Source organism: Caretta caretta, chromosome 1, assembly GCF_965140235.1.
Source record: "Caretta caretta isolate rCarCar2 chromosome 1, rCarCar1.hap1, whole genome shotgun sequence".
Classification (NCBI taxonomy): Eukaryota; Metazoa; Chordata; order Testudines; family Cheloniidae; genus Caretta; species Caretta caretta.
In genome coordinates this window covers 284,573,404-284,597,458 of record NC_134206.1, presented here as the reverse complement: position 1 = coordinate 284,597,458, position 24,055 = coordinate 284,573,404, and the positions used below count along the sequence as shown (strand labels likewise).

At 43.0% G+C, this 24,055-nt stretch overlaps 1 protein-coding gene across 1 annotated transcript in view; it reads left to right on the top strand.

Moving 5' to 3' along the window:
* The first annotated feature begins 391 nt into the window (after window positions 1–391).
* Window positions 392–24,055, top strand: part of LOC125630165 (glioma pathogenesis-related protein 1) — a 44,011-nt gene continuing 20,347 nt past the window's right edge. The window contains exons 1-6 of the mRNA XM_048835732.2: window positions 392–745; window positions 11,868–12,113; window positions 14,106–14,215; window positions 15,921–16,003; window positions 17,551–17,577; window positions 17,666–17,823. Of these exons, the coding sequence (XP_048691689.2) occupies window positions 566–745; window positions 11,868–12,113; window positions 14,106–14,215; window positions 15,921–16,003; window positions 17,551–17,577; window positions 17,666–17,823 (804 nt within the window). The 5' untranslated portion in view covers window positions 392–565. The remainder of the gene's footprint in view (window positions 746–11,867; window positions 12,114–14,105; window positions 14,216–15,920; window positions 16,004–17,550; window positions 17,578–17,665; window positions 17,824–24,055) is intronic.

The window sequence follows — 24,055 nt, the reverse complement described above, 5'->3', positions numbered from 1 at the left end:
TAAAGTTACGCCTTAGTTTCAGTCCGAAACAAGAAATGAAACACACACAGACAACACATCTTGAACTCCAGTTACTATACAGAGAATTAACATTGCTGTAAGAAGTGCATTGCTATAGAGTTCACTAATTTGGGCGATTCTAAACTCTAGAAGTTTCTGTCTGAAACAGAGGACGGGGTGCCAGTGGGGCGGGGGAAGTTTCCCCACCTACCACCAGCTGGAGCAATGCTGCTTGTTCCTCCCCTCCCCTCCCCTCCCCTGCCAGGAGCAACATCACATGGTCCTCTCCCCCCCTCCCCTCCCTGGCCTATTCTTTGCCCAGCCAATAAAAATGCTCACTAAAACAGAAACTTGACAGCTTCAGTGCAAAATTTATTTACCACAATTTCTTCATTCGTTTTTTTGAGGCTGCTGAAGCTGAGTAGTTTCCTGTTACCAGTACCCTATTAAGCAGTTGTAATTTGAAGATAAAACTCAGCCTTCCAGCCAAAACACCATCCGGGGAGCTAAGAGCACCTTATATAGCTAAAATATTTTGCTTTCAAAGTTGGAACGTCAGAGAGACATGAAAATCATGCTGTCCCTTCCTGTGATGGTAGTATTGGCTCTCTCAGTTTGCTGCTACTCTTATGAGCCAAGTACTTTAGCTGATACAAGAGACAAACAGTTTATTGAGGAGTGTGTGACAGCTCATAACTGTTTTCGGTCCCGGGTGAATCCAGCAGCCAGCAACATGCTTCACATGGTAAGGTGACCTTCAACAATATTACACAATTTTACTCCTCACTTGCACACAGATGGTGAATGTTGCAATGCTGTTAACAGTTCTCAGGAAGATTTACTTTTGTAACTGCTTGCAAAAGCTTTTCAGCTACGCCAACCCTCCTTGAATCATAGTCAAAAAAACAAAAACCCACATCCCCAAAGCCTCAAACCACTTCAGTAAGACTCCAGTTATCACAGCTGGACATATACCTGCTCAGTGCCTCTCCCTGGGTTCAGATGGATTTTTCAAACACCACTCTTACGCTTGAGGTTTATGGTATGAAAATCCTCCTTGTTTTAAACTGTCACAGCTCAGCAGCCTGTGTGATTTATGTGAAGCCTTAAATATGCCTATTAGTTGGTTTCCACCCCCTCCCGGCTCTCTTCAGTGTTGTGTGCTGTAAATCTACGCTGGAAGAGGACACTGTCATCAAGTTACTTTGTAGATTTTAAAGCTGTTTTGTTACCTGCTATGCTGTCTCAGGATTTTATCCAACAGAGGATTATTCACAGCTGGTGGTGGTCATAGAATATCTGGGTTGGAAGGGACCTCAGGAGGTCATCTAGTCCAACCCCCTGCTCAAAGCAGGACCAATCCCCAATTTTTGCCCCTATTTTGTTCCTATAACCTAGAGGTGCTGGGGCGGCAGCAGAGGCCCAAAAGAAACTAAACCAAATCTAACCAGGAATGAAGTCCCTGGCTGTCAGTTCTAGGATCATTCAGGCTCCCCATTCACCTCATTATTACTGTTGGGAGTGCAGTGTCTACCCATCCCACGCTTGGATACAGACAGATCCAGCCTTCTGTTAAAAATATACAAAATCCCCTTAAGGGGATAACTCCCATTTGTCAACTGTAACAGTGATTCCCTTTCCCTAGTTCAAGGGACTCACAAACAACATTGATAAATGTGTTATAAGTATGTAACAGAAACCCTGCTGTTCTGTTCAGAGGGACAAATCCTTGGGAGGGTTTCTTCAAAGTCCTGTTTCAGAGTAGCAGCTGTGTTAGTCTGTATCCGCAAAAAGAACAGGAGTACTTGTGGCACCTTAGAGACTAACAAATTTATTTGCGCATAAGCTTTCGTGAGCTATAGCTCACTTCATTGGATGCATTCAGTGGAAAATACAGTGCGGAGATTTATATACACAGAGAACATGAAACAATGGGAATGAAGCAGGAGAGCAGGTGGGGGGGAACCTTTTGTAGTGATAATCAAGGTGGACCAGTCCCTTATAATTTTTTATTATTAATTTATATTATAGCATCACCTAGAGGCCCCAGCCAAGCTCAGGGTCACCTTCTGCTAGGCATTGTACAAACCTGTAGTAAGAAAAGACAAATATAAAAGTCAAATATAAGACAGAAGGGGATACAAAAGAATTAAATGATTTGTCTATAGTCACCCAGTAGGGTAGTGGCAGAACTGGAAATGGAATATAACTCTCCTGAGTTTCAGTCTTGTGCCCAATCTACTAGACCATGCTGTTTATTACATATCTAGTGATGTTTAGAATGCTTAAAAGAGATTAATAATAGTCCATCTCTTACTTGGTTTATAATCTCTTACTTAGTTTAGAAGGTAAATAGATATTAACTTTATCTGGTTTGAATTGCCCTGGGCAGAAAGCAATAACATAACATAACAATATAACATTCAAAAACCAATCGGAGAACACTTCAATCTCTTTGGTCACTCGATTACAGACATAAAAGTGGCAATTCTTCAACAAAAAAACTTCAAAAACAGACTCCAACGAGAGACTGCTGAATTGGAATTAATTTGCAAACTGGATACAATTAACTTAGGCTTGAATAAAGACTGGGAGTGGATGGGTCATTATACAAAGTAAAACTATTTCCCCATGTTTATCCCCCTGCTGTTCCTCAGACGTTCTTGTCAGCTGCTGGAAATGGCCCACCTTGGTTATCACTACAAAAGGTCCCCTCACCCCACTCTCCTGCTGGTAATAGCTCACCTTACCTGATCACTCTCATTACAATGTGTATGGTACCACCCATTGTTTCATGTACTCTGTGTATATAAATCTCCCTGCTGTATTTTCCACTGCATGCATCCGATGAAGTGAGCTGTAGCTCACAAAAGCTTATGCTCAAATAAATTTGTTAGTCTCTAAGGTGCTGTTAGGGGGCTTATTCCTTCACCCACTTACTTCCCTGGTCCTTCTCGCATGAACAGAGAGCAACAATACCCAAAGTCCAAAGGTGCAAACAATTCGATGTTTATTGGGGTGAACTTCCAGCAAGCATGATTCCAGTTTCCTTCCTTAGTATCCCCCTTCCCAGCTCTGACACCACAAAGCCTTACACCTGTGTCCCTGTTCCCATTACTACCCTTAGCCAAACATGATTCCAACTTCCTTACTCCCATTCCCTGTTCCCATTTCCCCCTTTAGCAAAACATGATTCCAATTTTCTTACCCCCATTCCCTGTTCCCATCTCCCTTACCCACATGCCCATGCCCACCCCCACCCACACCCTTCCTCATTGACTACAGATTATATAGTAAAACTTGAGTTCTGCTTAGCTATACCTTAACCAATCATTTTCCTGAAATTTAACTAACCAATCCTAACATATTGTAACATGATTATGTAACCAATTATATCCCACCACCTCAATTAGTTTACACCCAGCAAAATTAATTATACAGCAGACAGGAACAATCACAGAACCAGACAGAGATTATACAGACAAACAACAGCAAAGTGGGAACTATAATGACAAAACAATACAGAAGTGAGGATTTCACATCCCAGCTATTGATAAGTGAGTTCTTGCCAGACAGGATGCTATCAAACTAAGTTTCCTTTTACATTTTCTAGGCACTTCCCTTCCTCTGGAGGTGATAGGAATACAATCCTGTCCTGATAGTGCCTAACAGCCCAATAGCACCTTATTTCAATGTGACTAGTTTGGAATGTGAGGATGTGACCGGTCGCTTCCCAGCTTATGGCTGCCTCTGCTGCTTAGCCAAAGGCCTGAGCCTAAGCACAGGGCCACAAACTGTCACAGTAAGAGAAGGCCCTTACACTGGCAGACAGTGGTTTTGATTCTTTCTTTCTTTTATACCTCTATCACTAGCCAAGTGATAAGAATACACCTAAATTCTTAGAGTATAGGCCTTTACAGACAGGCCTGAATATCTATATCCTAACAGGTGCCACAAGTACTCCTTTTCTTTTTTCAAAGTCCTGGGAAAACATCCCACCCTACCTAGTTCCTTTTCTTGTTAGGTTGGGTAATATTTAGGTTGTGATGCTTCCTGTATCTTCTCGTTGGAGAAGTCTCCATTACTGAACTTCAAGACAGGGAAATCAAGATATACTGATGCTGTGGCCAAATATACTCTAGGGAAAAATCTGCCACCACATAAGATGTACTGTGTCCATGCTCAGCAAAATCCCTGCCAACATTCTAAAACTCATTTGCATATATGACAATTGGAGTGACCAGCAACTGTGAATCCACCACCAGGAAAGAGGTGGCCGCTAAGAAGTGGACCCTATATACACACAAACCATGAGTAACTTTGCTGAGACAACTACTGGAGAAGCAATTTTTTTTTCCTGTATAAACACCACAGATTGGAAGTTGGAAAATGTTTTTTTTTCTTTTTATAGTTATGAGAATAGTGTGTTTTTGTTACAGTAACTCCTCACTTAATGTTGTCCCGGTTAACGTTGTTTTGTTAATAGGGAACATGCTCGTTTAAAGTTGTACAATGCTCCCTTATAATGTTGTTTGGCAGCCACCTTCTTTGTCCACTGCTTGCATTGGAGCTAGCTGATGGGGGTTGGAACCAGGGTGGACTGGCAGCTCCCCTATCAGCTCCCTTAAGTTCCCTGTGCAGGTTATCAATTGCTGGGCAGTTCAGCTGTCCCTCCCCCCACTGCCGTGTGCTGCTCCTGCCCTCTGAATCATAGAATCATAGATTCATAGAATATAAGGGTTGGAAGGGACCCCAGAAGGTCATCTAGTCCAACCCCCTGCTCGAAGCAGGACCAATTCCCAGTTAAATCATCCCAGCCAGGGCTTTGTCAAGCCTGACCTTAAAAACCTCTAAGGAAGGAGATTCTACCACCTCCCTAGGTAACGCATTCCAGTGTTTCACCACCCTCTTAGTGAAAAAGTTTTTCCTAATATCCAATCTAAACCTCCCCCACTGCAGCTTGAGACCATTACTCCTCGTTCTGTCATCTGATACCATTGAGAACAGTCTAGAGCCATCCTCTTTGGAACCCCCTTTCAGGTAGTTGAAAGCAGCTATCAAATCCCCCCTCATTCTTCTCTTCTGCAGGCTAAACAATCCCAGCTCCCTCAGCCTCTCCTCATAACTCATGTGTTCCAGACCCCTAATCATTTTTGTTGCCCTTCGCTGGACTCTCTCCAATTTATCCACATCCTTCTTGTAGTGTGGGGCCCAAAACTGGACACAGTACTCCAGATGAGGCCTCACCAATGTCGAATAGAGGGGAACGATCACGTCCCTCGATCTGCTCGCTATGCCCCTACTTATACATCCCAAAATGCCATTAGCCTTCTTGGCAACAAGGGCACACTGCTGACTCATATCCAGCTTCTCGTCCACTGTCACCCCTAGGTCCTTTTCCGCAGAACTGCTGCCTAGCCATTCGGTCCCTAGTCTGTAGCTGTGCATTGGGTTCTTCCGTCCTAAGTGCAGGACCCTGCACTTATCCTTATTGAACCTCATCAGATTTCTTTTGGCCCAATCCTCCAATTTGTCTAGGTCCTTCTGTATCCTATCCCTCCCCTCCAGCGTATCTACCACTCCTCCCAGTTTAGTATCATCCGCAAATTTGCTGAGAGTGCAATCCACACCATCCTCCAGATCATTTATGAAGATATTGAACAAAACCGGCCCCAGGACCGACCCTTGGGGCACTCCACTTGATACCGGCTGCCAACTAGACATGGAGCCATTGATAACTACCCGTTGAGCCCGACAATCTAGCCAACTTTCTATCCACCTTATAGTCCATTCATCCAGCCCATACTTCCTTAACTTGCTGACAAGAATACTGTGGGAGACCGTGTCAAAAGCTTTGCTAAAGTCAAGAAACAATACATCCACTGCTTTCCCTTCATCCACAGAACCAGTAATCTCATCATAGAAGGCGATTAGATTAGTCAGGCATGACCTTCCCTTGGTGAATCCATGCTGGCTGTTCCTGATCACTTTCCTCTCATGCAAGTGCTTCAGGATTGATTCTTTGAGGACCTGCTCCATGATTTTTCCAGGGACTGAAGTGAGGCTGACTGGCCTGTAGTTCCCAGGATCCTCCTTCTTCCCTTTTTTAAAGATTGGCACTACATTAGCCTTTTTCCAGTCATCCGGGACTTCCCCGGTTCGCCACGAGTTTTCAAAGATAATGGCCAATGGCTCTGCAATCACAGCCGCCAGTTCCTTCAGCACTCTCGGATGCAACTCCTCCGGCCCCATGGACTTGTGCACGTCCAGCTTTTCTAAATAGTCCCTAACCACCTCTATCTCCACAGAGGGCTGTCCATCTCTTCCCCATTTTGTGATGCCCAGCGTAGCAGTCTGGGAGCTGACCTTGTTAGTGAAAACAGAGGCAAAAAAAGCATTGAGTACATTAGCTTTTTCCACATCCTCTTTCACTAGTTTGCCTCCCTCATTCAGTAAGGGGCCCACACATTCCTTGGCTTTCTTCTTGTTGCCAACATACTTGAAGAAACCCTTCTTGTTACTCTTGACATCTCTGGCTAGCTGCAGCTCCAGGTGCGATTTGGCCCTCCTGATAACATTCCTACATGCCCGAGCAATATTTTTATACTCTTCCCTGGTCATATGTCCAACCTTCCACTTCTTGTAAGCTTCTTTTTTATGTTTAAGATCTGCTAAGATTTCACCATTAAGCCAAGCTGGTCGCCTGCCATATTTACTATTCTTTCGACTCATTGGGATGGTTTGTCCCTGTAACCTCAACAGGGATTCCTTGAAATACAGCCAGCTCTCCTGGACTCCTTTCCCCTTCAAGTTAGTCCCCCAGGGGATCCTGGCCATCCGTTCCCTGAGGGAGTCGAAGTCTGCTTTCCTGAAGTCCAGGGTCCGTATCATGCTGCTTACCTTTCTTCCCTGTGTCAGGATCCTGAACTCAACCAACTCATGGTCACTGCCTCCCAGATTCCCATCCACTTTTGCTTCCCCCACTAATTCTACCCGGTTTGTGAGCAGCAGGTCAAGAAAAGCGCCCCCCCTAGTTGGCTCCTCTAGCACTTGCGCCAGGAAATTGTCCCCTACGCTTTCCAAAAACTTCCTGGATTGTCTATGCACCGCTGTATTGCTCTCCCAGCAGATATCAGGAAAATTAAAGTCACCCATGAGAATCAGGGCATGCGATCCAGTAGCTTCCATGAGCTGCCGGAAGAAAGCCTCATCTACCTCATCCCCCTGGTCCGGTGGTCTATAGCAGACTCCCACCACTACATCACTCTTGTTGCACACACTTCTAAACTTAATCCAGAGACACTCAGGTTTTTCTGCAGTTTCGTACCGGAGCTCTGAGCAGTCATACTGCTCCCTTACATACAGTGCTACTCCCCCACCTTTTCTGCCCTGCCTGTCCTTGGAGCTGCTCCCAGGAGCCTCCTGCATGCTGTGGGGGGGGGGGGGGGAAGAGGGGTGCTAATGTCAGTGTCCCCCTCCCCCCCACTCCTGCCCCCCATCTCCACAGAGCAGGGGGAGGGACAGGAAGGGGATGGAGGGAGCTTGCAGGCAGCAGCTGCTGTCTCAACTTGCTGATCTACTTAAAAGGCAATGTACTTAGAGTGGGGTCAGCGTACTTAAAGGGGCAATGCACGTCTCTCACACTCACAGTATATGTCTCGGTGTCTCTCTGCCATGCTGTGTCTCCTCCCTCCAATCATGCTGCCTTGTAGAGTGTGAAGCTACATTAACAATGTGTTACCCTTGAGAGCTCAGCCGAGTGCTAGTTCATCATTTAGCAGGAAGGCATTCCCTGGGAAATATCCCACCCTCTTCCACCCTCTGACTCCACCACCTCAACCAAGCTTCACAATCATCATTGCTGTGTACAGTATTAAATTGTTTGTTTAAAATTTTTGTACTGTGTAGATGTGTGGGGGTATGCACACACACAAATCTAGTCTTTTGTCAGGCGAAAAAATTTCTTTGGAACCTAACCCCCTCTGTTTACATTAATTCTTATGGGGAAAATTGGATTTGCTTAACATCGTTTCACTTAAATTAGCATTTTTCAGGAACATAACTACAACGTTAAGCGAGGAGTTACTGTACGTGCTGGTTCAAAGCTTCCAGATGAAGCTGGCCCTCTCACTAGGTTCTACCTGGGTCCTGTCTGCCTATGCCCCTCAAGGTTCTTTTACCGGTGCCTATCAGCATCCTGAGTCTTGTACGTCTTATTGAAAGAGCACTAGGGTTGTATATTAGGATTACAGCAATGAAGTGCAAAATTTCTTTGTTTTAAATTAGACACAAAATCTGAAGAATTATGCTCACAAATTATAGGAGAAAGATTATATTACAACTAGTATGAGGCCTAAAAACCTTGACAGCATTATTTTTGAAGGTCAGACTAATTCAACCCCGCCCCCCCCATGAGGTACCTAATGTGGAAGAAGCAATAGAGGAAGTGCCAAAATCTATTGTGAAATACAATGTAGTGTAAAACCACACACTGCTTAGCTCTTCAACAATTAGAAGTTAAGTATGACTAAGACAAGAGAAGTACAGTATTTCACTTGGAGCCCTTGTTTACCTCAGGGCAAATCTATACTACAAAATTAAGTTGACCTAAGTTACACTGATATATAGCCACCACAGAATTGAATCAATTTTACACGTCCACACTACTCCTTTCGTTGGTGGTGTGCATTCTCACCAGGAGTGTTTGCGCTGATTTAACTGCTAGCATGGGGCATTGTGGGACAGTTTCTGAAAGGCAGCAATAGTCAGTATAAGCAAAGCATGTCTACACTGACAGTGCAGCGACCTAACTACATCGACTTAAGTGCTACATCTCTCTCAGAGGTGGAGTTAATAAGTCAGTGTAGAGGGCGACTTACATCGGTGGGAGCTACATATTACTGTGGACACTTACAAAGAATTAGGTCAATGTAAGCTGCCTTATGTCGATCTAACTCTGTAGTATAGACCAGGCCTCAGATCACGCTCAGGATTCTATCTAGAGATATAAGAGAACAAACTCAAGATATTCCACCTTTTTGAGAATAGCCTTTTTAAAATGGATGTGAGAAGCATTTCCTCTTTCTCTTCATGCAAGCAACAAAAATACAAGACGAGGCTGTTGACAGTGTTTGTGGTGTCTTCAGCATCTAAAGAATATGTCAATTTCAAAATAACTATACACATCTTACTGGGAGGTTACAGAGGCATTACCAAAGAAGAGAGACTGTCAAATTCTTCGTTGCAAACAAGTGAATGACAAATGTAACCCTTCCCCCCGCTCAGTTTGTGTGAAGGCACTCTTTGGGCCTCATCCAAAGGCCATTCAAGTCAGTGGAAAGACTCCCAGTGACTGCAATGGAATTTGGAAGTGTCACTTTCTTGCAAGTATTCAGCAGTTTTCAACTGTTCATGCACTGTTCACTTTGGGTACATTGACACTTCCTCAGGGACCATGCTTCCCAGCATAGGTAAACAGACACGCACTAGCTTTGCTCGAGCTGGTTCGCTAAAAATAGTGGGGTAGCATGGGTGGCAGCTTGGGCTAGCTGCCTGGTGCAAACCTGCCCACTGCCCCAAGGTACAGAGTCTGGAGGCTAGCTTGAGCCACCGCCCATGCTGCCCTGGCTACACTGCTATTTTTAGCATATTAGCAGGAGCAGAGCCAGCACATCCTTCTCCCCACACTGGGAAGCGTGCTCCCAGATGTAATGTAGTGATATTCTTTGCATGTACAGTGGTGAGCCATTGGTCACCCAAGTCATATGGCATTGTTTCTGCTCCCTAATTTGATGTGTGAATTATTTTTAAATGTGAGAATAAAAATTGATGAGGAGTTATTGAAAAATAATGAATATGTTTTCCATGTGGTATTTGTACAAAAAACAGCCATTCCTCACACACTCTTATTGGCTTTTCACATGAATCAATCTTTGTTTATGTGAAACAAGATGCATTCACACGGAAAGCAAATAGGAGTTATAAATATGGTCAAACAAATCAGTCCTTTGGGATCTGAGTGTTTACAAACACTGTTTTTGCGGGAGTCAATCAACTCTAACTAGGAGTAGTCACACAAATAGGAAAAAAATTCACAGATTGTTTTCGGAGGTAGAGGAGAAAAATTGAATTGTAAAGAAGAACAAAAACTACAGAACAGGTCCCCTAAACTCTCTGAACCAAATTCACTACTTGCAACCATTGTCTGGGTCTCTTTCTTATAACTCATAGGGGTTGCACAGATGTAACAAGGAGTATTACTCTTAACTTGTAATAATATTAAGGCTGGAATATTCATTCAAGCAGATTTATTGTATTTGTTCTCTTTAAAAATTAGGGAAATATCAAGTAACAGTTTGTCTAAATTACTGACAAAAGCTTGATAAACCAGTCAACATGAAAAAACAAACTTCATGAATATTTTGTTGGGCAAGTTGTTTTTATATCGATTTTGTGAGACAAACCCAAGCAAAGTCAAAGATTTAAACCATAAAAGCTGACATTATAACTCACCTGTTCTGAAAGGAAATCACCTCAACTTGAGTTAGTTACTAAATGTCAGATAAAAATATCTTAGCTTTTGTTGATTTATGCACAATTCACTTTTACGGTCTTAGCTACAAAAAGAAAGGGAAGAAATATATATTTGCAGTGGGTTATAAAATGTATCTCTAAAATATGTTTAGAAATTACCTCAGTTTAATACTACTGTAACATAATACAGTTGTCAGCATATTTCAAGTACTGTACTTAGATAAATGTCATAAGCTACATTTCATAAAATTTAAAGTCTCATTGTGTTAGTTTTACATTTCTAATGATCATTTAGTCCTTGACAGAGCAGTTAGTATTGATACTTAATTTGAAAAGAAGAAAGTTTATTTACAGACACTTAGGCAGTCAGGAGATGCAACAGAAATTCCACAAGTTAAAATTTTTCTAAAAAACAAAATACCTCATGCAAGCATGGAATTGACTGGGTCACTGAATTTTCACAATAAAAAGGGGTCTTTTTAAAGATACAAGTGTAAGATCCTAGGGCTGAGTTTTCAGAAAGACACAACTCTACATCTGTCCCAGAAGGCTTTGTGTGCACAAAGAAAAAGAAAAAGCAAAAGCAAAAGCAAAACCAAAACACTTGTGGAAATAGGCATTTGAGTACACAAATTTCATAGACAGCAATTTGACTGTCTGATTTGCGTTTGTTTATGTAAATATGGATTTGGAGCCAGCATTTGCACTCACAGAACTTGTGAGTACAAATTTACAGGCAGAGTTTAAACCGCGTTAGAAGTTTGGCTCATGGTATGCACATGACTTGATTAGAAAGTCAAGGAGCTCTGCCAACGGGCATGCATATTAAGCTCTCATTGACTTTAATGTTAACCACACACAGAGACAGGATTTGCTCTAGGATTGTGCAAAAAATTGGAACATCTGGGATTATCCTCAGCCCATAAAACTGGACAGATGGCAACACAAATTTGCTCTGAAATACCTATGTTGCTCTTGAAAATTAGTTCTTTAACACAGCAATGAATCCCCATTTTTGACTAAAAAGAGCTTAAATGCCTACATTTATTTTCCAAACAATTTTAGTGTTTGTCTTATAAACCCAGAACTTTTAACGTGCCTGTCTGAATGAGTGGTTAAACTTATCAAAAACTGTCCTGTGTACTCATTTATCAGCTGGTTCTATAAAACTCCCGAGCCCTTTCTTGGAAATCTCCAAGGAGGCCAGGAATGAATAGATATGCAGAACATATGAAATTTTCACATCTGTGAGTAGCCTCCCTAGGAAATTCCTTTGCATTACTGTTATGCCAATGTAACTGAAAAGGGTTTCTGTCTGTCTTTACATTTGGCAGAGCTGGGACCCTGATTTGGCAAAGACAGCCAGAGCATGGGCAAAGACATGTCAGTTTAAACATAATATCTATCTCAAGATACGCGGGAAGGCCCACCCTACCTTTACTTCTGTTGGAGAAAACATCTGGACTGGGTCTCTCCACATTTTTTCTGTGACTGCAGCCCTCACTAGTTGGTACAATGAATTCAAAGACTACGCCTATGGCACCAACACTTGCACCAACGTGTGTGGCCATTACACTCAGGTAAGTCATTTGCTACATTTCTCCAGCTGAACTTCAGAATGATTTTTGTCGATTGTAATTTAAAATGGGAGATTCTTATTCCAATTCAACAAACTATTTTCTAAGTCTTGTAATCACACTGTGCGCATGCGCTTTTTATTTCACTGTTTTAGAAAGGGCCCTTGAAATAAAGAGGATTTGTTTTTTAATCTTTTAAATTTAATCTTATTTGTGTTTCCCTGAAAGAGACTCTCTTCTAGCAAGGAATCAGATACAGACCCTCAGGCTAGTAGTAGCAATACAGGTTATTTAAGAGTTCAGAATGGGCTCAAAATCAGAATGGGGCAAGACTGGAAACTGGCTACAGGGTCTTTCAGTTTTAGGTCAGAAATTCAAAAAGATCAGGCTCAGATTGGTAATGACTAAAAAAATCATTATTACTGTTACCCGCTGTGTAATCCAGAAGCTATTTGCAATGCACAGCTTTATTCAGCCTATATTTATGAAAAATATGCACCATTTTTATGTGCAAGTAGGAGGTTTGCTTTATATTAACTATCTACATATTCTCACATATATATAGCTCTCGCTTTTATAAAGAGTCCCATTAAAAACTGCTTTCTGACTGCACAGTGGCCTATATGTTAAATGAAATTGTGGCATCAGTCCAGTTCATAGCAGATAAGGTTCATGTCTCCTGTGGGCAGTCTCACCAAAAAGAGGCAAAGGATCATGCGGCCATGAAGGCTGAGCTGTTGAGCTTTGCCTATAGACAAAAAGAGGATTTCAGTTTCTGGGAACATCATACCAACATTTTTTGGGAGCAGTAAATTCACTAAAACTTGTTATAAAAAGTTTAAAATAGGGTGGAGGAATGGTTAGCGAGCAGAAAGTCACATTCCTGGGATGCTGAGAGGCAGGAATCCAGCTGACAGCCTTTCATTCTCATTGGATAAAGGGTAACTTTAGGTACTTTGAGCCAAACTGTACTTTTAGATAAATGTACATAACCTAACTGGCTTCAGCATGTGGGGAAATTGAGCTGAGTGAGAGATGAGCTGAATTGGGCCTTTATTGCACGTCATGTCTTTGACCTATTAACACTTTTCCAGATAGAAAAATAGTGCGGGTCAGTGGACTACAATGAAGTCAACGAGACCGATTCAACACACCTAACCTTCACGTTTGCTAGAAGAAGTCAACTACCTGCCCAAGTTATTTTCCTAGTCACACAAGATCAACATATGAAAATGCATCAGTGGAAAGAATTCCCGTTTGCCAGTGTTTTCAATAATTTAATGTCTCCTCCTTTATATGCATTTAAACATGACATATTTTGGGACGGGCTTGGTTACTTTTTGCAGAAGCCAGTCCCTGTACAGCATTCTACTTAGGCTATGTCTACATTGGCATTTGTCGGTATAACTTATGTTGCGCAGGGGTGTTAAAAACACACAGTCCTGAGTGACGTAAGTTACACCAACAGAAGCACCAGTGTGGACAGCGCTATTTCAGCAGGAGATGCTCTCCCGCCAACATAGCTACTACCACTTATTGGAGGTGATTTAATTACGTTGACGGGAGAGCTCTCTCCCGTCAGCATGGAGCGGCTACATGGGAAGTCTTACAGCAGTGCAGCTGCATCGGGACAGCTGTGCCACAGGTCTCTAGTGTAGATGTGACTTCACGCTGTACCTCATCTTTATGTTCCTGACTTATCCATTGTAAACGGTGCCCTGGATCTTCCACCTTTTCTTAGCTGGTACAGACCTTCTGTTTCCAGCCTGCTGATCCATTTACCTCCCTAGTCCTGTCTCCCCAGAAACGAGGCCTCACCCGTGTCCAATTACTCATGTCAAGCCAGGCCTGGACAAATGAGGAGCCCCTAGGATACATTTTTCTTAGTTCAGCAATTCTGTGTGTGTGTGTCACAAGTACAGTAGCAGTCTCTCTGTAGTCCCATGAATGTTAAATCGGGTATTTGATTGTAGCTTATGGTCCACTGCTTTTCAGGTTGTTTGGGCGACAAGTTACAAAGTTGGCTGCGCTGTTCACTTTTGCCCTACAGTAACAGGGTTTCATGGATCGAAGGCAGCCCATTTCGTTTGCAACTATGGGCCAGCGTAAGTCCTCTCATTACAATTATTGTACAAGGCTGTGGTGTGGGGGAGGAGCGACTCGTTACTTTCCGAGAAACTCGTGTTGACAGTGCTTGAAGCAGCAATGAGATCTTCCAGAGGAAGCCATGCCCAACTCTCTTTGCTCAGGGAGAGGGCTACCCACTGGAGTCAATAAAGGGGCCAAAGGTAAAATAGGGGAGATGCTGGAAGATGGACTGCATTGAATATTTGAGCAACTGATCTTCTGATTGGTTTGCCAGTGATACACCATACACTTGATGTTACTTCTGAGCATGCATGGAAATTTTTTAAGACTTTTGGCAGGAGTTCAACCCTAATTTTGAAATTTACATTCAGGGGATTTAGCCCTTAAACACAGAGCCTTTATCTGTGTAAACCTCGCCACTCCTTTTATCTATTCAGTGGCCCTTTGGGGGGAGGGGAGTAGTTCTCCAATTTAACTAGGTCATTCTATACATAGGGTATGTCTATACTGCAATTGGAGGTGTGGTGGTAGCTTGGGTGGACATACCTGAGCTAGCTTTAATCTAACTAGGGCAAGTACTAACAGCAGTAAAGCCGCAGCAGCAAGGAGTCCAGCCTAGATTTGTCACCCAAGTACTTAGGGTTCCAGGCTCGCAGGCCAAGTAATTACCCAGGGTCCTGGGCAGGCTTGTACAGCCCCACACTGAAGTCCATGCTGATGTGACTTCACTGTTCTCAATTTTCAGGCTAGCTAGTTTATACGATGCATCATCCCTCCCTCCCTCCCCCACCCCTAATTGCAGTGCAGACATACCCTAGGGTATGACTAGATTGACTAGAATACAAGACTGTACTTGCAAATATGTCAAACCAGTGCTTTATAAATTGTAATGCAGTATCCTTGGACTTCTAATACATCTCTTGATACTATGTGAGCCAGCATCCTATTCGTGTCCTTTACCGCTGCTGAATAGTGGATTGAAACTCTGTATGCCGTGTTTCTTGTACACCCAAATTCTATCCTTTCGCATGTGAGCTAACCCAATCAAACTATACTTCATTTGGGCATTAGTTCCATGAGTGTGCCTTTTGATTTAGTGACATTCAACCCTGTGCAGGGGGAGAGCACAAAAGCTATGGACCACTTAAATTCCACTTAATCCTTCATTTGAGTGCTTTGTCCTCAAGAGCGTTTACTGGAGATTATATAAACAAACAAATATGGGGTGAAATCCTGGCCCCATTGAGTTCAGTTGGGCTACAATTTCACCCAGACAGTCCCTAGAAAGGAAGGAGGGTGCGGAAAGAGAGAGAGAGAGGGAGAGACAATCGATGCCTATAACAGGCTGCATATAAACTGAAATAAAATAGCTCCCTTACAGATTCCCAGCCAGCCTGACAGGGATTCCTCTGTATTAAAAGGTGCAGTGCGCACAGTGTTCAGTAATTCTTTCAGTAGCATAGCTAAATACCACACTTTCAAAGTTCTCAGCATCTGGAAGTTGACATTTGGCCATGTTAGACAAAACTTCATTAAAATGGAGTTCCTAAACATGGGGTCCAGTCATTCCTGCTCTCTTCCATTTCACTGCATGTTCCGTGTGCAAGGGACTTTGCTGTAGTATTTCCTCATGATAAAATAATTGCAACAAAACGTGAACCCAAGACAGTCAAATTCTTCCCAAGGAGGTCAATATCAGAACAAAGTTGTCCCTCTTTGCAGTGGGAATTATCCGACACAGCCTTATAACACGGGAGCAGCATGCAGCAAATGCAACGGTGAGAAGTGTGTGGATAACCTATGTGGTAAGTAAAAAGGAAAGTTCCTCACTGAATGATATCATATGGAAAGACCCATAAATAAGACATAATATCAATGGACCATTGTCACAAGACAATGGTTGCTTGCTTTCAAGTATGTATGAGAAACGACATCCAAAAGCCAAGTATGGTAGGGATCCACATGGAGGAGGAAAATATGAAGAACCCTTTTCCACCCCAGGTAGCAAGAGACACTCTTAGCACACCGGTGAGCATTAGGAGTGAGCCAGGCTAATACCCCCACCAGTGCAACAAAACTGCAAGGGAATGGCTAGCCAGCCTGGGATCACAGCTAGGCCCAACCTTCTGTAAGCGTATGATTTGCTCCCCACCACGTGCTTGGGGTGGGGATGCAGAGAGGCAATATGCTGGTTTTTCAAAAGGAACATGAAGCAGCCCAGCTGGAAAAGTTTTCAGAAAATGTTCAGCCCAGTGACTGTACCACTGTGGATAACTACTTAATAGTCATTGGGCCAGAGATAGAGAACACAACATTACAATCCACCTGGGAGGTGGAAGACCCAGGGTCCAGTCCCCCTGCTCCAATCTCTCTTTTGTTATTTATCCACAGTGGAACAGCTTCAATAGAAGAAACTGAGGGAGCCCCAACATCAGAATATCCCAAAGCTCAGGGGTTAGAACCTGCTCCTGGGGAAGGGAGGCCCCTGTTCAAATCCTTCCCCTCCCCTCAGAGAGGGAGAGTGGGGAATTGAACCTGACTCTCCTACATCCCAGAAGAACACCATAACCACTGGGCTAACAGTTATAAGGTGGGTGGCAGCACCAGCATCACTTCCTCCTCTGGCTGTTTTGGACGGAGCAAGGCAGACGCCTAACTCATTCCTGCAAGAGGCGCCTAAACTGCCTGACTCCACGCTCTGGATTCCCATTCATGCATCACTAAGCAGAGAGAGGTGCCTAAGTCCAGGCTGCAGGGAGACGGGGCTATCTCAGAGGGAGTGGGGCAAAGGACACACCCCTCTCATCAGCATCTCCCATTGGCTATCTTAGACTGCTCCCCATCTAGTGTGTTGGCTTTTGTGGAATGCATTAAGAGGCACTAATCTCTCCCCATTCCTTGTATAGGGGCCTAAATGAGACTCTGTGGATCAGTGTTTGTTCTGTGATTTTCTAGAGGCCTAAAAGTTAAGTGTTGCGATGTTCAGCATTGTAGCTCCTAGGTCCCTTTGTGGCTCCAAGCCTAAGTAAATAGTGATAGCATTAGTTGCAGTGATCAAATCCTACTTCCTCTATTTCAGTCACTAGGGGCTAAAAGAAGCAGGTGGTTATGAGCAAGTTCCGTCTCAGCGAGGCCCGGAAGTATACGTTATTCTCAGATTTCCTCTTTTGAGAATTTTTTCAATGTTTTATTAAAGTGAAACAGACATATTTGTATTACACCCAGGTGAGAAAAGCACAGATCCTGGAACATCTCGTTATGTACCCAAGTTCTCAATTATTTCTCATTTTTTTTAATTAAAATGGTTTCTAATTGGTAAACATGTTTATGTTCCTTTCTCTTCTCTTGCCAGAAAATCCAGAGCGTGAGAAAGTCATAAGTATGTATCACAATCAGATATTGTTTCTTGAATTTGTTACCTTAAGTACAGTTATGCTGGAAAATAATTCCTCTTGTTTTGTTTATAGGTAACTCTGGATGGTATCCAGACTGGGACAAGTATCCAGACCAGGATAAAGCCATGTGTGACCAGTACTGCATCACTGTTCTAATTTTAAGGCCATCGCTAATTGTACTGACTTTTGGAGCTGTCTGGTTTCTACAGAAGCATTATCCCCAAATATCTGTAAGTGACTAATATGCATTTGAAAGATTGCAGGAACACTTTGGGCTATTCTGCTCCTATTCCAAGTGCAGATTTCCCATTATTAGTGTGTGGGGAGTGGGGGGGAATCTAACACAATGATCTGTAGAATGAGGCCTATTTTATTAATGATAAATTGCATGTGATTTGAAAATAGATAAATGCAAAAAAGCCACCCACAACCCTTAATCCAAGGTAACTATCTGAATATAGGTGAAGGCTCACTGTAAGTCACTTGGTTAAGGGCCAGAGTTCAAGGCATGAATTCACCCTTCTCTTTTACGTGCCCTGATATTTGAGGACCTAACTGCACAAGCTTAAGGACATATTAACATACAGCTAATTAGTGCTGTCCTTACCCACAAGGATAGTTGAATAGAAGTCAATTGGATTACCTATGTGAGTAAATGAGGCAAGATGTGGCCTGTAACCTTTTGCATTTGACACTGTAGGTGTTTGGTTTTTGTTTAAATGTTTGAGGGGATGAAGAGAAGAGTCACAAGTTCCTTAGCTAGCAGGCACCCTCAGTCCAGCCAAAGGCCACCTGATGCCCTTCCTCATCCTCCTGCACCTCAGTCATATGTGCATTTCTTGACAGGCACCAGTTAGTGGCAGGTGACTAGTGTTTGTTCGTACTGTGGGCTGAGCACCGGATATAGCCGTGCAGTTATTGAAATGTGCATTCCCTCTCAGAGCTTGCAAAGCATAAACTTTTGTAACTGGAAAACTACTGATTAGATTTTCTTCACTTCGATCTTTTGATTAGATTGTGAGCTCTTTGAGACAGAGACTGTGTCTTTATTGTTGGGTGGAAAGCACCTAGCATGTTGTGAGGACTACCAGAATATAAAGAACAATAAACTCATGCTTTCTAGAGTTTAATGAAGTCTAAAAGCAAGTCAAATAGAAGAAAATACTTCAAACTTGCATTAAAAGTTATCTATTTCACTTTATACAATGTGCATCATAATTCAGTAGTTACATAGCCTAAACAATGTTTACCTACAAGGGGCCCAATCTTGCAAACACTTAGGCATGTGAGTAGCTCTGCCTATGTGAACAAACCCATTAGTTTAACTATGCAAAAGAATAAAAGGACACAAATCTGACATCAGAAATCATAACATTAAAAAACCAGTAGGAGAACACTTCAACCTCTCTGGCCACTCAATAACAGACTTAAAGATAACAATTTTGCAACAGAAAAGCTTCAAAAAAACAGACTCCAACGAGAAACTTCTGAACTTGAATTAATTTGCAAACTAGATACCATTAACTTGGGCTTGAATAGAGATTGGGAATGGCTGGGCTATTACACAAATTGATTCTATTTCCTCATGTTAAGTATCCTCACACCTTCTTGTCAACTGTCTGAAATGGGCCATCTTGATTATCACAAAAGTTTTTTTTCCCTCCTGCTGATAATAGCTCATCTTAATTAATTAGCCTCTTAGAGTTGGTATGGCAACATCCACCTTTTCATGTTCTCTGTATGTATATATATCTTCTTAATATATGTTCCATTCTAGGCATCTGATGAAGTAGGCTGTGCTCAAATAAATTTGTTAGTCTCTAAGGTGCTGCAAGTACTCCTGTTCTTTTTCCGGATACAGACTAACACGGCTGCTACTCTGAAACCTGTCATTAGCTTAACTGACTACTTGTGAGAATGTTACTTATATGCATTAAGTGTTTGCAGGCCTGGGCCCTAGCCATTCCTCTGAGACCCCCCCAAAATAAAAGACAACACCCTCACTTGCTCATCTCATCTCTTCCAAAACATTTGGCCGAGTAAGAAGTATTTGCAACATCCCCTGTGACAAATCTTGGGGCTCTGTCAAAGAGAGCAAGATGATTTGGGGAATCTATGTGCAACCTACAAACTGTTTGGTGTTATTCACCCTCTGTAAGCCCTTACGATTATTTTAAACTGTATTATGACTACATACTCCTTGTGCTAAACACAAAGGGAAGGGTGCCTGACTGTCTGTCTTTGAACGAGACTCTGATGGGCCTTTAAAGACTGGAGGGCTGAGAAGTTGGGGAAGTTCTCACAGAAGGACTGACAGAGAAACAGGTTTCCACACAGGAGGGGAAACCTTTTAGACTGCTGGTCAGGCCAGGAGCTGGAGGACATTGACTGGTGGGGTCAGAGAGAGAGAGAGAGAGAGAGAGACAGAGACAGACAGACACTTCATGTTCTGAAGAAGTCATGTGCAGGAGGTAGGAGAAGGAGGAGGATCCTGGACACCGTAGAAGACCCTGACCAAATCCCAAAGAACCCTCAACAGTGGTGAGGAAATTGAGGCAGGGAATGGCGTATAGGTGTTTATTTTTTTGCCTAGATCTGTATGGCTCTCGTCTGTGCTGTCTAAAGTAAAGTAAAAAGAGGAATTATTTTTAGAAATCCTACTGTAAAATCTCTGTATTGTCTTCAATATCACAAGTCCCTGAAGGGGTAAACTATAAACCAGAATGCCCGCATGTCTGGAGCCTTGGGAAAGGTTGTGCTTAAGCTACGAGGGATCAGCACCAGTCCTGGGGGCCTAGGGTAGCTGAACCATGATGTGCACACCCACTTCCAGAAGGGGTATCAGACAGAGAGTCTGTGCCCAGGAAGTGTACCAGTGAAGTCAAAGAAGAATGGTGACTGAATAGGGTAGCTACATTCCCAGAACATCGGACATTCTGGCACTTCCAGAAACACCATGGGCTTGCCCCAATCAGTGTGACCTTCTCCCCCCCCCCCACACACACCAGTATGACCCCATAAGCATGGAGCGTGTGAGGTAATGCCATATGGGGGAGGGGGGGACACCATTTTTCAAGAGCACACTGCCCTGCCTATGCCAGCTTGACCTGACACGCAGCATGGAGGTCATGGGGCAGGGCAGCACAGCACATTGTTCAAAATTGTGTTCCCTGTCTGATAATGGGTAAAACTACATCTGGTTTTGTCCCAGAACCAGATGGGCACAAACCTCTCCAAAAGGACTGTCTGGTATAAAATCAGACAAGAGGCATCCCTGTGACTGACACCTGCCTAGAGTAAAGGGAGCATAAGAGCACATGAGCCCAGCATGTGGGTCCAAGGACAGCGGTGTGTTGAGTGCCCAGCAGGGGGAGTTCCACTAAGGCTTTGTAAGGAAGCGCAGCATAAGTCCATTCCAATCATAGAATATCAGGGTTGGAAGGGACCTCAGGTCTAGTCCAACCCCCTGCTCAAAGCAGGGCCAATCCCCAATTAAATCATCCCAGCCAGGGCTTTGTCAAGCCTGACCTTAAAAACTTCTAAGGAAGGAGATTCTACCACCTCCCTAGGTAACGCATTCCAGTGTTTCACCACCCTCTTAGTGAAAAAGTTTTTCCTAATATCCAACCTAAACCTCCCCCACTGCAACTTGAGACCATTACTCCTTGTCCTGTCCTCTTCTACCACGGAGAATAGTCTAGAACCATCCTCTCTGGAACCACCTCTCAGATAGTTGAAAGCAGCTATCAAATCCCCCCTCATTCTTCTCTTCTGCAGGTTAAACGATTCCAGTTCCCTCAGCCTCTCCTCGTAAGTCATGTTTTCCAGACCCCTAATCATTTTTGTTGCCCTTCGCTGGACTCTCTCCAATTTATCCACATCCTTCTTGTAGCGTGGGGCCCAAAACTGGACACAGTACTCCAGATGAGGCCTCACCAATGTCGAATAGAGGGGAACGATCACGTCCCTCGATCTGCTCGCTATGCCCCTACTTATACATCCCAAAATGCCATTGGCCTTCTTGGCAACAAGGGCACACTGCTGACTCATATCCAGCTTCTTGTCCACTGTCACCCCTAGGTCCTTTTCCGTAGAACTGCTGCCTAGCCATTCGGTCCCTAGTCTGTAGCTGTGCATTGGGTTCTTCCGTCCTAAGTGCAGGACCCTGCACTTATCCTTATTGAACCTCATCAGATTTCTTTTGGCCCAATCCTCCAATTTGTCTAGGTCCCTCTGTATCCTATCCCTACTCCTCCCAGTTTAGTATCATCCGCAAATTTGCTGAGAGTGCAATCCACACCATCCTCCAGATCATTTATGAAGATATTGAACAAAACCGGACCCAGGACCGACCCCTGGGGCACTCCACTTGACACCGGCTGCCAACTAGACATGGAGCCATTGATCACTACCCGTTGAGCCCGACAATCTAGCCAACTTTCTACCCACCTTATAGTGCATTCTTCCAGCCCATACTTCTTTAACTTGCTGACAAGAATACTGTGGGAGACTGTGTCAAAAGCTTTGCTAAAGTCAAGAAACAATACATCCACTGCTTTCCCTTCATCCACAGAACCAGTAATCTCATCATAGAAGGCGATTAGATTAGTCAGGCATGACCTTCCCTTGGTGAATCCATGCTGACTGTTCCTGATCACTTTCCTCTTATGTAAGTGCTTCAGGATTGATTCTTTGAGGACCTGCTCCATGATTTTTCCGGGGACTGAGGTGAGGCTGACTGGCCTGTAGTTCCCAGGATCCTCCTTCTTCCCTTTTTTAAAGATTGGCACTTGACTGAGAATACTGAAATAAAAGGTTTTGTTTTGCTTTGTTTTTTAAACCCAGGATTGCAGTTAATCGGATGAGGTGTTTGGGATAAGAGAATTTACAGACACAATGTGTTTCATTTGAGAGAGAAAAATCAAAGGATATGTCTCAAAAATCACAAGTGTAGCTTCTGCTAAAAATTGGACACTCTCTTCCTTTCAATCTCTATGGAAAGTTGTGGGGTTTTATTTTTGGAGTCACTCTCTGTGGTCATATGAACATCTGAGAACCGACTGAGATCTCAGCAGGGCTTTTTAGCGTCAGTCAACACATCTTTGGACTCCAGAACCCAACTAGCCAGATTCAGGCCTTTGGCTCTGATCCTACAAGTGACTTTACATGGATGGACCCCTGAACCCATAAGGAGCCTGGTGCAGGAGTCTGCTTGAGTGAAGTCACATGCAGATGTGTCCTTTTAGAACAGATTTAATTATATGCAGCCCAGTTCCTACGACTATAAAAGAGGAGCACACAGTCTGCTGCTGTTTTGTGGGAAGTGAAGTTAAACATAGTAAGATTTCTCCTCCCTGACATAGCTTACCTTGTGCTCTATTTTATTACACTTCCTTATTCTCCAGGGAAGAGTTTAAAAAGTTCAGAACAGTCACACAACATTTCAACACACACTCAAACATCCCTGTGGAAATACCCATACAAAAAGCTTCATTAAGATGGTTGTAAATCATAAACTTTAGATACAAGACCCCAAACACAGGATTTATCAAATGATTGAAAGCCAAGAAATTTAAAAGTTAAGGATGAACAAACAAACTCTGACCTGATGACACCCATTCAATGGCCACAAAAAACCCAGATACTATTTCCAGTCATCCCAGTAAGTCACCATAACTCATCCACATTTTCATTATGAACTACAAATCCTCACCTTCTATATGAAAAGTGCAAATTACATACAGGCCATCAGCCTTAAACACAAACCCTTTCCTGCTTCAGCTGCTCTATGTTTCTAGCCCATAAACATAATAATCCATTCAGTTAGGAACCAGACAGCCCAAACCACTGTAGATTGTTGCTGGGGAAAAAAAAATCACTATACCTGCCCTTTTCAACTCCTTACATAGCACACCATTAGAGTCATATACTCACATCCTCTCTTGAAATTAGACACAAAATTCACTAAGAATGATTATATGTAGCCAGTTATAAGTCAGGAATGAACACTGGGTGGGCATATGCATCAGTTTAGATTGTTTACAGAAACATAATTAGGCATTTCTTGATTTTCCAGTATATCACCTTTCTACCCCAAAACCCCTGAACAAGCCAACCATAAAAGAAAATAAAAAATTAAAAATACATAACGCTTCTGCAAGCAGAGTTCTTACTCTGAAACAGAAGCAACAGAGATTCCATGAAGTTAACTAGGGACTTAGTTATTGCTAGTGATTTTATTTGGCAGGTGCTCACATACTATAGTGATGGGTGGCAATATAAAACCCTAAGTTCAATAGGGCTTTTTCTTTATTTTTTTCCTTTTTACTTGAACCTTAATTTTGCATTTCTTGGTTTTCCTCTCACTCTCTCTCATATATATACTATTTTTTTTTTAAATCTCACCTATCAAAGTTTCTCTGGGGATAGTAACATTCTGAATAAAATGTAGTCATATCTAAA